Raw genomic sequence first — 17,069 nt, 5'->3', positions numbered from 1 at the left:
AAGAAAAATAGAAACGAACCAGGACATTAAGCATTAGTGCCACAGTCAGAACAATTGTAAAACATGAAATCAACCTAATTATGGTCAAATACCAGGTATAATTTTATGCAATAAAAAAAATATAGAGAAAACACTTTAAATATTGGAAACAGGCACATCAAATACACGACTGAACTCGCCAAGTTTTCTCATAAATTGCTGGATGCAGTGTGTTGTCGGTGTCCTTGAGCAATGCTGAACAATGCATCTACCTGCAGGAAAGGGATTGCAAAAACATAACCATATTATCAGAGTAAGGAAAAAGGTGTCAAAATGGTCCTTGACTTTTAACAAGGGTCATTTTAGTCCCATAATTTATAAAAGTATCAACTTAATCCTCGTCCTGTTTAAATATAGGATGAAATAATCTGAGGGAGGACTATTTTAGCCCCAATTAAAAAAGCCTGGGGACAAAATTGATACTTTTATAGAATACAACAACAACACAACAAAGACTTCATTTCCTATAGGTTACATGAATCCTTTTTTTTTTCTCCATTTTCTCCATTTCGTCCTATTTAGTGTCATATTTGCATTTAGTTCTAATAAATTAAGATCATTGTTTATACAATAAGCCCAAGTCTTTCTAGATCTACCTCTTCCTTTCTTAGCATAAGTCGATTCTAAAATATTTACTCTCCCAATCGGATCATCGAATGGTCGACATTTAATGTGATCAAACCATCTAAGATGACTCTCTCTTGTAGACTCTGAGATTAAAATAGCCTAATGCAAATAGTCAAGACTTGAGGGGCTATTTTGGCACTTTATTTTAAGAGCAATATATAGATGGCCGTCCCAGCAATTAAACAACCGGCTTATCATTAAGAAAACATAGTTAAATTAAAGTAGTGATTAAAGGAATATAGATGTAACAAGAAACGTAGCACATACCAGCAATAAAGGTAAGGGTTGTTACTTGCCGAGTTGCTGTAAGGCTAGAATCTTAAGGGACAAAATATAGGTAAGAAATTTCATAAAATCCATTACCTGCACAAAGACAATGAAGGCAGCCAAGAATGAAACAGAAGGAATAAATCCAACAAAAAGAAAGCAGCAAAATTTAAGATTTACAAGCCTGCACTGAGCGGGCTTCTGCACAATAATATTATTTTGAGACAAAAAAGCATGGGATGTTATTAAGTGGCGCTTGGTTGGATAAAAAATGGGCTTATTGCATTTAGAAAACAGGGGTTTTAAGAATTCTAGTGTTCAGTTTGATGAATTTGGAATGCAAAGTAAGGGTTTAATGAATGCCAAACTCACCGTATTGTTCATTTTTGGTGTATTTCAAACCTGCTCGATTTGATCAATTTTTAAATACACTGCAGGAACTGTCGGCTTCGAGCACCACTGCTAGCTGCCATTGCAATTGGTTGCCATCATTGCCATCCCCCTAATGGCCGCCATCACGGCTGCCCATTGTTGTCTACAACCACCACCAACCAGCTGCCGCCAGATTTTATATTGATTTCATATACTCCCTGAAGAAAAAAAGAAAAAAAAAAAGAAGGAATTAACTTTTGCACTTATTTTATACCCAATCAACTAACTTTAAAATACGTTAAATACATTAAATTTCAATTACACCCCATTCCTTTTTTCATCATAACAAACAGCCCCTTAATGAAACATAAATCAATTTTACAAAAATCCAACAAGGTAAAGGATTATAAACACACAACATTCTGTCCAGGACAGCATATCTAACTTAAATGATAGTAATAAAAAGCAATATGTTTTTGCAAGTATTCAACTTTGTAATATAACTGCAATCTAATGAGCAAATGCAACAGTTTGTACTGCAACATCACATCAAACAATAACGATTGCAAATGAACAAGTATTCAGCACTATTAATCACATGGCAATATTTTTATTGATATTAATTAAGTCATCCCAACAACAACAAAAATATCACAACTGCCTACTCTATAAAATTTAAGGAAAAAAAACAAAATAGTCGAAAGGATTTCAAGTTCATTTAGTTTTAAGTAATCAAACTTATTCATGTTTGGAAAGAAAGCCAGGATAACACCTTTTTAAAAACAAAAATCTTTTTTTTTTTAATTTAAGTCTTAAATATTGCATGCATGAATTCTTTTGATCAAAATTTTCAGTCAAAAAGATCGTCACCGATTGTAGTCTAAAAAAGGACGACCGAGATATACAGATAAAAGCTGCACACTAAAGTAAAGAAGACAGTCGTGAGAGAGGTAGATCTGAAATTCGACGGAATACGAATTTTTTTCTCACGAACGTCGCTTCATTCCAGTAGAAGTAGAAGCAGTTTATTCAAGTAAAGACGAGACATAGCCTAGAAGCTCATGCACAGACTGACGATGAGATCAATTTCTGATTTTAAACTGTAGCATATCAATTCAATCTGAAAAAATAAATCATAAGTACTATATCTAGGGAACCTCGCAGCATTCATTGTCACAACAAAAATTTTTTTCGCCATTTGCTTTTGACAAAAAAAAATTGAAATACTGGTTTCATAATTTCAAGCAAATTAAATGCATTTATGCACAAAGTTATAGAACTACGTCATTTATTTCTAAAATTAATTATATAAGATGTCATTTATTAACATCAACATAACACTTCATAAATAATTATAGTTATAGAAATAGTTTGAATACAAATATGAAGAAGAATAAATATTAAAATACAAAATTTAAACTATGAAGTAGAAGATATGCTTGATATGATAATACACCGGATACAATTTGAGATGAAGTACAAATATGAAATTAACAAGAATTTTAGCTCACGATAATCATATTCACAGACAATATCCTTGTAATGTCTTAGGACAAATAATTCTTAGTCCTTCAGCTACTTTATAAACTCTTGTTGGAAAGGAATTTGAGCCACGGTAGAACATGGTTGATAGTTCTAGAAATTTCAGCTCTTCTCACACCAATTTTGAAGTAAATATTGGCGCTTAAAGAATCTAGGGTCATAAACTTTCTAGAATCAAATTCAACATCAGTCGAACCCCATTTTCAGCAAATTTTTACTCAAGATAATACAATTCAGTGTAACAAACCCAAAAGTACTGGGACTTGATCCGAGAGTCCAAATGTACTCAAATCAAGCACTATAAACACAATAGAAAACTTCTCTATTTATTGGAAATTTAGCATGCTTTGATCAAAACAAGCACCTTGAAGAGATAAATCCAACAAACCCTTGCACAATTTTAAATTAATTAAGATATTGAGATGCTTATATATATATATATATATGTATATATATATATATATATATATATCAAGATCAAAGGGGATCAACTTGGACCGTAGTTCTTGATAAATAGAAAAAATTGAATAGGCATCCCTTTCGAAAATTTATAAATAGGCTCTACTCCTATGGGGGCTCAAGTGTTGAGAGAGAAAAGAAATGAGGTTTTGGTGACATTTGATTTTCATCATCCACAAACGTTCAGGTCAAACTACCCAACATTAACTGACCTCCAATATCACTCATCAAATGCCTCTGGACACATGCTAAATAGTGACGCTCGACATCCGTTAGCCATCAATGTTCGACATTAGCTTTCCTGATAGTTCGATATGCTCTCCTATAAGGAGAAAGTTTGAGTCAGACTGCTCAACGAGTGCTACCACGACATTCTTAATTGATAGTTTTCCAGACCATATCAAAGAGTGATGTTGGATGCCAGTCAACTACCCTTGTGCAAGCCTTCCCTATCATTCAATCTCCCCTCCTACAATGCAAATGATCGAGTCGTACAGCCGGACGCTTCCCGACCTGAATCGTTCCTCGCCAATCATAATCTAAGACCTACCAAAAAGTAGCACTACCAATCACTAACATCCAACACCCTTTCTTCTCAACCCAATCTCTTATCTTACAAAAGCAGCAAGTAGATTACATAGATTTAAAAACCAATAAAATAAACTAAAAAAGTAGAGTACATGGATTATTTCATATCATACCTTTGATGTCCGTCCTCCACCGACATCTAACACAAACACTCACAATCATTCGATCTTCACTTCTATAACAAAAAATAACCAAGTTGGTTTGTCCGAACATTACCCACCTCCATCATTCTTTATCGCCACTAGACACCAAACCATAACCAATATCTGATATTTGTTAGCAGCAGATGTCCAACACGCCTCTTAGTCGTCCAGTCCCTGATTGAGCCTTTTCTCCACCTTTCAATGGCAACTCGAGCTTCCCATGAACACATAAGATATTTTCTATGATTTCTATCTATTACATTATATTATTGCCTTCTCTATTCAACTCACACAAGTAAAATTTGTTCAACTAGGCTAAGCCCCATTATATTTTCCTTTAACGATTGTTCACATATTGTATTCAATATTGTATATTAGGTAATATTGAAGACAAAGCAGCTGCCTCGGAATTAAACAGCCAGCATATCTTTAGAAAATATAATATACGCATTCCAAGAAAGGAGCCACATACCAAAAACAAAGGTCATAGTCATTACTTTCCATAATGAGCATTAGCTCTAAGGGAAAGAATTTCAAGAGATAGACTAATAGATAAGGAAGGAAAATACCAGACCTAACCGCATGAAAGCAACCAAGAATAAAAGGATAGGATGATTCCAAAAAAAAAAAAAAAACAGCTGCATTTAAGGTTTGTTAGGCTGCAGCAAGCTATCTACCACAAAATTACATCATCCAGAAAATCAGTTCTAAAAAATCTCAGTCCTTGGAAAATAAAGGATTACAAACATATAAAATTTTGGACAGGAACAGCATGTCTAACTATAATGATATTGATGAACAGAAATATGATTCTGCAAGAATTCAGTTTTGCAATATAAATGTCTAAAGTTCCATTATCTTCCAAGAACAATACTAGAGATACAACAGTCTGTACTAGAACGTTACATCAATCTACAATGATTGCAAAGCTCAACCTGCTCAAGATGCTTCATCACATTTCAATATATTCTTTTAGGAAGTTTTACATACATACCACTTAATTCCTATGCATTTACATCTCTGACACCTAAACTTAATTTTTACATAAATGCCAACTTACCTATGCATAAAAAAGGTGTAATTCACTTTATAAATTTTAAAGTGTGGTATTTTGAATATGATATGAAAGATTTAGGTAGTACAAATACAAAAATTAAAGTTCAGGTGTCAGATGTAGGTAAATGTCCCTTTTTTAAATACAAATCATCCAATCTATAGCATGTAATTTTCCTTCAAGAAGGATTAGGCTTATTTTCTTCCATTAGGTAAACAACAACAAAAATAATATCTCTGCAAATGCCTGCCCCATAAACAATGTGCTAAAAGGCTTTCAGAATTAATTTATTTTTAAAATTTCAGCTATTTATGTAAGGAAAAAATAACTAGAATACCACTGTAAAAACAAAGAATTATGAGAAGAAAAAACTTAGATTTAAAAAATTTCTACTTTTATTCCAAAAAGAAGAAAAAAGTACTAAAATGAAAAATGCACCAAATTCACAAGGAGACATTTTTTAAAGAAACTTGTTGAGATTTGGAATGCAGCAGCTCTTTATTATTGATAGGAGTATTTACACAATTAAAATAGACATAATAAATGAAAAAAATAAAACAGAATTAATCAAATAAGAAAGAAATAAAACAAAATAGAGCAAATGGGAAAATTCATAATGAGGAAATAAACGCAAATAAAAAGTAATAACAACTAGAGATTTGTCCGTATAAATCTAATATTCCCCCTGAAGTTGAAATATAAATGATAATCATGCTCAACTTGAATTTGAAATTATTGAACAAAGGGCAAGAAATATTCTTGGCGAGGATGTCCGTTAGTTGACCACTGAAGGGTACAAAAGGAAAACAAATTTTTCCGGACTCAATCTTATCCTTAATGAAGTGTCTGTCAATCTCCGTATGTTTGGTACGATCTTCCAGAATTGGATTGTGAGTAATGTTGATTGCGGTCATATTATCACAGAATAGCTACAGCGGGACGGAGATTGGCATATGAAATTCATGGAGCGTGATGCATTACCAAAGACATAGACCGAAATTCAGCTTCAACGCTGCTCCGAGCAACCACGGATTATTTTTTGTTTTTTTTCACATGACAATATTGCCTCATACAAAAGAGCAATACGATAGAGTGGAGCGTTGATCATGAATAAATCTAACGCAATCAGCATCTGTACAAATAACAATAGACTGAGAAGTATGGCAAGAGAAAAACAAACTTGAGCTCAGTGTATCTTTTAAATGGTGAAGAATCTGGTTGACAGCTTGGAGATGGTGCTCATAGGAGTCATGCATGAATTGAATCACTATACCAATTGCATGACATATGTCAGGGCAAGTATGGGCGAGGTAGATGAGTTTTCCCACAAGACGCTGATAATGAGTCTTGTTCACAGACACAACATTGGAAATGTTAGATAATTTTTCATTGGGATCCATAGGAACATGTTTGTAGAGAAAAATGTTGTTCTCTGCCAATAGATCAAGCACATACTTGCACTGAGACAAGCAAATGCCCCGAGATGACCGCGCCACTTCCATTCCTAAAAGGCATCGAAAAGATTCTAAGTCCTTCATTTTAAAATACGTAGCAAAAAACGTCTTTCAAGGACTCCAATGCAGGGAGATTGTTACCTGTAAGAACAAGATCGTTAACATAGACAATAAGAATAGCTACTTGACCATTGGAAGAATGTCGGAAGAAAAGAGTGTGGTCTGATTGAGTCTGAGTAAAACCATGGTCGACGAGAACTTTTGTGAACTTATCGGACCAGACCTTTGAGATTGCTTTAGGTCGTAGAGAGACTTTCGTAACCTGCAGATTTATATTTTGGAGGTAGAAGAGTTAAAGTCAAGAGAGAGAGGCATGTACACATCTTCTGTAAGCTCTCTATTCAAGAATGCATTCTTAACATCTAATTGGAATAAAAGTCAATCCAAATTCATCACAAGTGACAACAGGAACCGAATTGTGTTTAACTTAGCCACTGGAGCAAATGCTTCCTCATAGTCAACTTTGTAGGTCTGTGAGTATCCTTTGCCGACCAAGTGTGTCCTGTTGTCACCTTACAACTTCCTTACCTTGAGGAAGATTCATGACGTCTAACGTATGGTTCCATTGAAGGGCATTCACCTCCTATATTACTATCGTTTTCTAGGCTGGATCAACAAGAGCAACCCCAATAGTTGTTGGGATCCGATGGTCTGTGAAAGCAGTAATAAATGCTCTCTACGTCAGTGATAGATTGTGGAAAGAGACATATTTTATCATAGAACTGAGAGAGCATGTCTAATTGTGTGCTATACTTAGAGAGCACACCTTCTCATTCCGAGGAGGGGTCGTGTTGAAGATGTCGCCCGAAGTGGAATCAAGATCCTGTAAGGAGGTAGCAGGCTCCAGAGTAGAAGCATTAGGACAGGTGAGTCAAGTGTAGACACAGACAATGGGAGGAGGAGATGGTGTACTCAACGGAACGGAGGACTCCTCAGTGGTAAGAACAATGGGGGGAACATCCATGGGAGTAGGATAAAGGATAGTGTCTGAGAACTCAAGCTTTCCCTCACTTGAGGCAGAGCTAGAAAAATAGGGAACATTTTCAAAGGAGACATCAACACTCATAAAGATTTTATTTGTGGTATGGTCACAACACTGATACCCCTTTTGAGTTGTAGAGTATCCTAGAAGGATACATTTTACGGATCTAGGATCAAGTTTACTCCGAGTGCGGCAGTGTTCCAAATAAAGGTCGTGCACCCAAAAATTTTGGGATCTAATGTGGAGAAGATCTGATTGTATGGAAGCATGACATCAGGAAAGCTAAGGGGGCACAGAACTTGTGAATTTTAGAGTGGACTCTATTTATGAGATAAGTGACAGTCAAAATGACATCGTTCCTGAACCATTTCGGGATACTGGATTTAAACATAATGGAACGAGCAATGTCGATGAGGTGATGATTTTTCCTCTCGACCATCTCATTTTTTTGAGAAGTGTCCGTACACGAGCTATGATGAAAAATACCCTTACCAAGAACTCACCCAAAATATAATTAAAAAACTCACGGTCATTGTCGGTCAGAAGGACCTGAATAGGAGTTTTGAAATGAGTTAAACATATGTATAGAAGTTTTAGAAGGTGACAGCAACTTCCAATTTGTCTTTTAAAATATAGACTAACGTCAATTGACTATGGTCATCAATTAAGATTAGGAATCACCATTTATTGGTGTAGCTAGAAGTGCAGGGGTCCTCATATATCACTGTGAATGATGGAGAAAAGAGTGGAAGGTGTGTAAGTATGGGGTGGGTAATGGACCCAATGATACTTGACTAACTGAAATGTCTTACAATGGAAGTTAAAAAGACTTTATCAGAAAACATCAAAGGATATAAATTTTTTAAATATTAAAAACTAGGATGACTCAAATGACAATGCAACAACATAATGAAACATTTAATGACTCGAGATAAGCTACAACTCCTGAGTTGTGTGTCCTCACTCTCCATGCTCTCCTCTTAGAAGCAGTAGAGTCCAATGACTCTTTCAGCAATTCGAATTATCCTTCCCGAACCATGACCCTAAAAAACACAACCATCATAAGAAAAATTAACAACGCAATCGATGTTATTTGTGCCAACTTGTTGACAAATAACAAGTTACATTGCAACAAAGGAACATGCAAAACAGACTCTAGAGTTAGACCGGTTGGTTGTACAACTGACCTTTTACCAGCAATGGAACTACAAAAACCATCAGTAATCCTGAATGTATTTTTTCCAGAGCACGGATAGTAAGTCGAGAAAAATTGCAAACATTTAATCATGTAATCCATGACACCTGAATCAATAAAACATTGATTAGAGAATGAATAAACCATGAGAGTCACAGAAAGAGTATCATGTCGAACCTGGGAGGTCGATGGACTTTATTGGTACCAAGAAGCTTGACCAATTATTTCATCCGATTTTTTAGCAATTCAGAGTATCCTGAGATGTTCCAGATATATGAGTCGGTTGAGTTGTGGTAGACTCAAACTTCTCCGTGAGACCCTTTTGGCGGAAAATTTAGCCGAAGGTTTGTTTGCTAGCTTCGCGTGAAGTTTCCAACACTAATCCCAAATATGGTTGGGTTTGTGACAGTAATTACAAGTGGGATGACCAGTCCAAGGTGGCACAAACGAGGGTTGAGCGCTATTTGAGATCAAGACGGACGATTCAGTTGAAAGATTAGAAGTGTCAAGCATGACAAGTTTCTGACTTTCTTTCCGACGAATCTCAGTGAAAGCAGCACGAGCAGAAGTAAGAGGATGCCAACCAAGAATACGACCCTAGACTTCGTTGAGGTCTTAGTTAAGGCCAGCTAGGAATAGGAACATGCTATCCTTTTCTGCAATCTTTTGAAAAAGAGATAGGTCGTTCGGAGAGTCCCACGTGTAGTCGTAGTACAGGTCGCATTTCATCCATAGTGCAACAAGGTCATTATAGTACCGAATCACAGTCCTTGACCCATGTTTTGCCTCCTGAATTTCTTAGAAATCTCATAGAGTTAGTCAAAGTTTCCTACATCTGAATAGGTATCACAGACTGTCGTCCAGAAAGCACTAGCTGAAGGGAGAAAAATATATGAACGACCAATTGAAGTCTCCATGCAGTTGATCTCCACGACATGACTATGGAGTTCTCGACCTCCCAAGCTCTATATGTCTGCTCAGTCTCTGGATGCTCACGAATCATATCTGTGAGATGACTGAACTTCTCACGTCCTTTAATGAACAAAGACACCGCTTGGGACCATTGGAGAAAGTTACTGTCGTTCGGTTTATGGGTTGTGATCAAGAAGTTCATGTTAGTTTCCGATCCTGCGGTCTACAAGAGCGGAGGTTGGAATCGATCCTCCGATGGGGTCAATAATACCTTATGAAAGTGGTTCATTGTTGGAGGAATCCACCATAGTTCCATCTGAGCCAAAGAAGATGTTATAGTGGTTATGAGCCATCAATGAATTCTGATATAGTCACGACAAAAGGATACAACTGCAGAAATTTGGACACTTGCAGGGAAGACCGACATAGAAAATTTTTCCTGCAAGTGTCCAGATTTCTGCAGTGAGAGGACCAGTGGCTGCTGGACAAAAAGAGGGAAATGTTTCCTGTAGCATTGGCGGCTACTGAAACAAAGGAGATCGGCGGAGGCGCTGGAATCGATAGCTGTTGGAACTTTCAGCCGGTGGAAGGCTAAGCCTGGTGACTGCGCTTGCTGGAACAGACTAGACATGCGGTCATTGGAATCTGCAGAGCCGGCAGCTAGAAGGCTAAACCTGGTGACTGTACTTGCTGGAACGAACTAGATCTACAGTTGTTGGAACCTGCTGAGCCGGCAGCTAGGAGACGCCTGCAGGAATCGGCAAAGGAGTTTAGTGGCTGTCGGATTTAAGGTTTGACTTTGATACCATGTTGAAATTTGGAATAGAGTGACTCTTTATTATTGATAGGAGGGATATTTATACTCAATTATAATAGACATAATAAACGAAATAAATAAAATAAAATAAAACAGAATAAAACAGATAGGAAAATGCATAATGAGGAAATAAAAATAAATAATAAGTAATAACGGCTAGTGATTGTCATTATAAATCTAATAAAGCTTATTTACAAATTGATAATAATGAGAAAAAGGGCTCTTGAACATTCAAAGTTGAAAATAAATGGCTTGCATGAAGCCAATCATTGGCTTTGATTAGCAGCCAGCCAATGATTTGCTCCAGCCAAAGCCAATCAGTGGCTCAATAGAAGTCAACAATTCATCTTTATTTATTTTTTAAAATTAAAATTTAAACATTGCATACATGTGTTCTTTGTTTCTAATTTCTTTAGATAATTTCTTATCTTAAACTTTAAATATATCAATTCAGTCTAAATTAATATTTTCAGAGTACTGTAGTTCCGGAAATCTAGCTGCATTTATTTTTAAAATAAGAATTTTTCACCGTTTTCTCTTCATCAAATAAGTGGAATGTATCATCTAAATCAAGTTTAATAATTTGAGCAAGATTTTTTTAAAAATTGGTTTCATAACTTCATGCATAATTAAATGAACTTCATCTATTTCACACCACAATGTTATAGAACTATGCAATTTCTTATAGCCACTACAATTTAACAATTCAGGTTAAAAAAAATAACTTCCATCACAAAAATTTCAAAGAAACAGCAAGAAAGTAACTCACCAAATAAATTTATGGTGGCGGTTTGAAACGCAAAGCAGGCGAAAAGATGTCCCAAATAAACTAATCGCCTCACTTATAAGGAGAATGATGACATCAGACCACTTAAACTCACCCAATTTCTAATGTGTCTCATCAATTGTAGCCTGATGCCTTATCAAAGAGTGGTGTTTCACATCTGTTAAAAACTAGCATCTTCCCAGTTATCTAGTTTCCTAATCTATGTATGATCAAGTAAGACCATCCAACATCACTATAACACTTCTAGTGTATCGACTTCAACACCGAAACCAACTAATGCCAATATCTTCCAATCATCAATATGGAATACCTTATCTCCATGGTCGCATGAACTTCCTACTTACAAGAAGAGCAACTACGTTAACTACACAACATTGCCAAACTCCTAACATTTTTCATCGATCATTGCCTTATGCACATGCCAAAGAGAAATGAATGATGTAAATAACTCTGACATTTGACAAATGCCTTCTTCATTATCTGATCTCCATTTCTACAAGGATAACAAAAAATTCAGATTGCCCGAATGACGCCCAATCTAAGAAGTTTCTTATCAATTCTCGTTTGACACCAACCAACAATCAACATCCAACATTCATCAGCAATTGATGTCCAACACTCATCTTCTCAATCACGACTCCAACCAAGTTTATTGTCCATTTTCATTCAATGACAACTAAATGGAAAATATGACACTAAGGATGCAATGGAGAAAAAGGATTCATGTAGCCGACCCCACGTAGTGGGATTAAGGCTTTGTTGTTGTTGTTGATGTTGTTGTTGACAACTCATGTGTCCCAGTAATTCTAACTCCCCCACAATACATTCCACAATTCCTCTTAGATGTATGGTATGAAAAAGAATACCCTTTATAATATACCATGCATGATGGTATTCATTTTAATATTAGGCTAGATCTAGTGATTTTTCTCTTTTCAACTTTTTGTGTAAAAAAAATCTCATGTTTCTTAAGAGTAGCTCTCAACTTATCAGGCATGTGCAAGATTTTTGCAATGCTAAGGCAATATACTCTCATACTACTTTTATAAATATTTTAACATGGGATAGTGATAAAATTGAAGAAATAATAGTAGTGTTTACGTAATCCATTTGAACCATCAGCACATAACTTTTTTTGTTTATCTTTCCAATAGGCAATCTCATATAGCTTCAGTTGTAAAATTGAACACCTTAACTACAAGTAAATGAATATAAATCATCGAGGCTAATGAGCCAAAGGCTTGTTAGTAAAGCTGTTTTAAGGATTGATAGGAGGAGGGAAGACCATTTAATATATATAGTATAACATCTTTCAAATCCAGGATAGTGTTCGTAGCAGTTATTGTATCCACATTAGCTTTGAATGTAGATAAATATTGAGTTACAGTTAGATCCTTCAATATGCTATGGTGCAATTCATTTTTGAGGAGGACAATACAACAGACAGCTGTGGATTGTAAGCGTTTTTCAATGTTTTTCATATCTTGGTATAGGTTTCAAGATTTAGAATGTAGGGAAGAATAGAAAGGAAAATGATTGAATAAAGGGCTGCTGGAATATTTTGGTCTATGTAGGGAAGAATAGAGTGCAATGAGGTTTGCGGTGTTATACAATCAAAACAGATTAGACCTTTAACAATATAAATAATGTTATCATCAAGAAATCTATCAAATCCATCAATTTGGAATATTTTCAAAAGTTGAGACCTCCAGTAAGGTTGATTATTCGTTGAAAGAGCGATTTAAGATATTTTTAATATTATATATTAGAACATTCAACTGAGCAGTAATGTTCTCTCCATGGATTATGAGTAATGTTCTTTATGTTTCTTCCTTAAAATGATAAGTGATTAAGTATTGGATGGAAGTTGTGTGAAATATTAGTCTTTAATGTTGGAAGAAGTTGTGATGATTTTAAACCTTAGATTTGGCCAATTAAAATGTTAATATCTGTTGTGAGAACATGTAAGATCTGTGATGGTATTGTCTCAGTCAACATATGGTAAAAATCACATGAATTGTATGGATTAAAATGTAATTCATATGATTGAGTACAAATAAATAGGAAAATAAACTTTGCAAGGTGTAGAATTAGAGGACTTTAGAGTAACAATCTAAAGCCCCCAATTGATTTATAGTTTTAGGTTTTGATACGAGATGTTAGCCCCCAGGTGGAGGGAGAAAAGGGAACTCTAGAGTGAGAGCTATTATCTTCCTTACCTAACTCGTCTTCAAGATTATTCAAACTATAAATTAACCAATATTATTTATAGCATCTCTAATAAGGGTAAAAAATATTATTGCTCATATTTGGCAGAACAAAATTCAAATACTTTCACAACATAATTTCTATACATTTTACCGATTCATAATAAGAAAAAAAAATATTTTATTTATATTACACTCATCTTACAAATATCTAGTTAAGTTAATTAGTTGTTTACTTCATTTTTAATTATCAAAAATTACAAAAAGAATTGAACATTCATTCATATTATAGTATCTAGAGTTTAAGTAAGATTATTTTGCTAAGTAGAATTTGCTATCTAATTTATTTTGTTTTGTAGTTGCATATTGTAGTTTTTCCTGTGGATTCGATATTTGAGACTTAACCAAAAAGTCCTATATTACTTGAAAAAATACGCATACTTTGCGTAATATCCCATATTTAAATATAATAATTATATTTTTATTTGCTTTCAAGTCAAGTTTGTGCCTAGTTGTTGCTGGTGATCAAGTTTTTGGCACCGTTATAAAGTAAGAATTATAAGTAAGGAAAAATTAAGAATATAATCGCATACATCACATTAACATATATAGAAAGAGTCGGGATCACTTATCATACCAAAATAAATGCTTAGTTGTGAGGCATCAGCTCTGATACAATGTTAGCAATGGTAAATCAATAAAACAGAGAAACAATAAGATGAGTAAATTATCAATATAAAATTGCAATAAATGAAAGTACAAAAGAGAGTATCAATGACATTCCTCTACCTGATTACCATGGGTATATTTATACAATAGAACCTTTGAATTTAGTTACATATGACAAAACATTCCAATCCTACTGTGGAAACTTCAACAACAGTTTCAAAGAAATAGTGGTGACTAAGTGGCTACTGAACATGTCAGAATTAGTGAAAATTCATATTGGTTGTATCTGTCTATGTAAAGAAATATTAAATTAAATATTTTTCAATTTTTTATAAAAAAAATGAAAACTGTTTTAGGGTAAAAATATATATAATTGTCAAAATAATAATAAAATAGATTGAATTGATATATAGACATTTAAATAAACGAAATTGGCTAAGAAACTTTTGGAACAAAAGAAATGCATCTGTGCATTATCTTAATTTTAATGTTATAAACATTAAAAAAAAGAAATCACCCATTTAATGGGTAATTTTTTTATCAGACAATGATAGGCTCGGACAGAAGCCAACCAATGGCTCAGGCAAGTTGCTCCTTTGGCCCCTTAACGCATATTATTTTAAGAGCAAATTTTCCTAATTAAAATTAGCAAAAAGAGAAATCCACTTTAAATTTTGCAAATCAATTAAGTAATGGTATAGCCAACACCAGAATCTTTGTCAAATTGGATGAACTGCAAAGAAAACTATAAAGATCATGCAAAAAAGCTTTACCAAATCTACACACAAATCAGTATATGCATCATCATGTTGGAGAATTGCAGTCAGTGTCAAGAACAATATATTAAAAAAATTGGTTTGTCATTCTCTTTGTTCAATCACAAATTAATTCAAAAAAAAAAAAAAATCCATACAGAATAAGGTGTTTGATTGTGCTTTGCATTAAGAATATAAAATTTCATTTAATTATTACAATCTTATATAGTTGTCCTCTTTGATATCATACAAAAAAGGGTTAATTCTTAACTTACAGTTCAAAATGAAATCAAAATATCTTCTTCATTCTATCTAGATACACCCAGCACTGGATCACTGTCATCCCCACACGAAATCCTGGAAAAACTGTAAACCCAACCTTTGGACGTGAATTCATGCAAGCTGAATTTTTATCAAATGATTTTTGACAAACACTCTCCATGTAAACCATGGAGAAATCTGCGCCTCGGCCTAATTGAAATATCTCTACTGCCGGCTCATAAGCCCATGCTAACTTGTGAAGCATCCATATTGAGCTGGCCATATTCACAAACAGCTCATAAAGAGGCCTTGAAGGCCTCAGATTTTCTATAACTGATGAGCAATGATCTGAATTCCTAAATGAAGATGACTCCAACCAAGATTCAACAATATTTTTATACTTGATGTCACAAAATCTTGCAAAATCGGAATTTGGATCTCTATTGATCAACTCCAATGGATCTAGGGTTGAATGGTCAATGAATTTCCTTAAAGAATTCATCTTTCTAAACTCGGAATCCTCAGAATTGGAACACATTCCATTCCCTTCGCATCCAAAACTATCCAAATCAAAGGATTCAAACATTGCCAAACAAACATAGGAGAGGATTGCATACGGACAGTGCCCTGCTTTGGCATACCAGATATCAGGATATATAGAATTCGCAACGAGCTCCAAATCCCATCCTGACTTCTTCATCAATTCGGAAAGTGCCCGAACAAAACGGTGAGCTACCCGACAAGAGTCCTTCAGCACGGAATTGAATACTCCCACTGTAAGCAGAGACTCCACCTTCTCCTCCGGCGGCAAGCAGGCAAGCTCGAGCCGCCGCTCGAGGCGGTCATTAGCGGCCTCGGACTCCAATAGCCGCTGTTTTAGCTCCGAGGCCTCCGCATCCTTCTGATCGATATCGAACTGCATGCGATTAACCACGGTCTCGAAGGTGCGGAGGAGGCTCTGATTCTCCTGCACCTGGGCATCCAGTTGGGCTGAAAGGGGTAAACTAGGTTTAGAGTTTTGTATTTGGGAGTTGGTGGAGAAGGCGCGCTTGAGCTCAGAAAGCCGGTGAAGATGACAAACCGCCGCGGAATCAGCGCTGCGGATGGCTTCAAGATCAAAAGGGGAGTGGGCAATTTGAAGCTGAAGATAGGCGGCACGGAAGAAGGAGACACTAGTGAAAAGAGAAGAGACGAGATCTTCCGTATTGGGTTGGACCGGACGGTCTGGCTTGAGTACAACTACGCGTTGCCCTGTAATAACCTCCTCCGGCACAGAGTCAAGATCGACAACGGCGTCGTCCTCCCCCTCCTCCTCTGCAAAGAACTCGATTGTTTTGGCCTTGAAAGCTAAAGCAAACTTCTGCAGCATCTCAGTAGACGAATTTGGGAGAACTTTCCGATCAAGAAATCAGGAAACAGGGCATCGGAATGGAAGCAGGGACTTAGGGTTTCAGCTTTGAAAGCTCTGGTGCTTCGTCTCAGGAAAGGGGAGAGATTGTTAAAGGGTTTTGCTTTGCAGTGCAACAAGGAATGGGATCTGAGAGGCAACAAAAAGCAAGTTTTATCAGCTGACTGCGAGGATCTGCATCATCCCTGTGTAGCTTCCTTCCAAATTCTCTCCAACAGCTGGGATTTGAGTTGGGAAATGTGAGTTTTTTACTTTTTTTTTTTCTTGAAAATCTTACGAACATGCCATAAAATTCTTTTTTTTTTTGGTATATTATCCTCAAGGATTAAAAAAAATGTGTTTTAATTCCAAACCCTAAAAAAATTATGTAGTAATTGTGAAAAATATTGGTGATTGTGTAAATTTTTAGGGTTAGTTTGTTTTCTTTCTTTGGCCATGAAAATGTTTTGTTTTAAAATCAATTGAAATTTT

The 17,069-nt window shown here is 35.4% G+C and overlaps 1 protein-coding gene across 3 annotated transcripts; it reads right to left on the bottom strand.

Moving 5' to 3' along the window:
* Nucleotides 1-10: 10 nt before the first annotated feature.
* On the bottom strand, nucleotides 11-16,864 carry LOC110034053. 3 transcript variants are annotated; one of them, XM_020738295.1, is made up of 6 exons: nucleotides 15,205-16,864; nucleotides 8,960-10,442; nucleotides 8,775-8,889; nucleotides 1,306-1,523; nucleotides 934-1,029; nucleotides 11-251 (listed from the first exon to the last, which is right to left on the bottom strand). In XM_020738295.1, the coding sequence occupies exon 1, from the start codon at nucleotides 16,557-16,559 to the stop codon at nucleotides 15,219-15,221; it is 1,341 nt and encodes a 446-aa protein (XP_020593954.1). In that variant the 5' UTR covers nucleotides 16,560-16,864; the 3' UTR covers nucleotides 11-251; nucleotides 934-1,029; nucleotides 1,306-1,523; nucleotides 8,775-8,889; nucleotides 8,960-10,442; nucleotides 15,205-15,218. The 3 variants fall into 3 exon arrangements, with proteins under 3 accessions (XP_020593954.1, XP_020593956.1, XP_020593955.1); XM_020738297.1 differs by lacking the exon at nucleotides 8,775-8,889; XM_020738296.1 differs by lacking the exons at nucleotides 8,775-8,889; nucleotides 8,960-10,442 and having other exon boundaries at nucleotides 19-251.
* Between the last annotated feature and the right edge of the window lie 205 nt (nucleotides 16,865-17,069).

Source organism: Phalaenopsis equestris, unplaced genomic scaffold (genome assembly GCF_001263595.1).
Source record: "Phalaenopsis equestris unplaced genomic scaffold, ASM126359v1 Scaffold001339, whole genome shotgun sequence".
NCBI classification, from domain to species: domain Eukaryota; kingdom Viridiplantae; phylum Streptophyta; class Magnoliopsida; order Asparagales; family Orchidaceae; genus Phalaenopsis; species Phalaenopsis equestris.
Note: the sequence above shows the minus strand (reverse complement) of the source record. Positions and strands in the feature narration are given on the sequence as shown.

Coding starts and splice junctions, on each gene's coding strand:
- LOC110034053 (XM_020738295.1), bottom strand. CDS start 16,559: ATGCTGCAGAAGTTTGCTTTAGCTTTCAAGGCCAAAACAATCGAGTTC.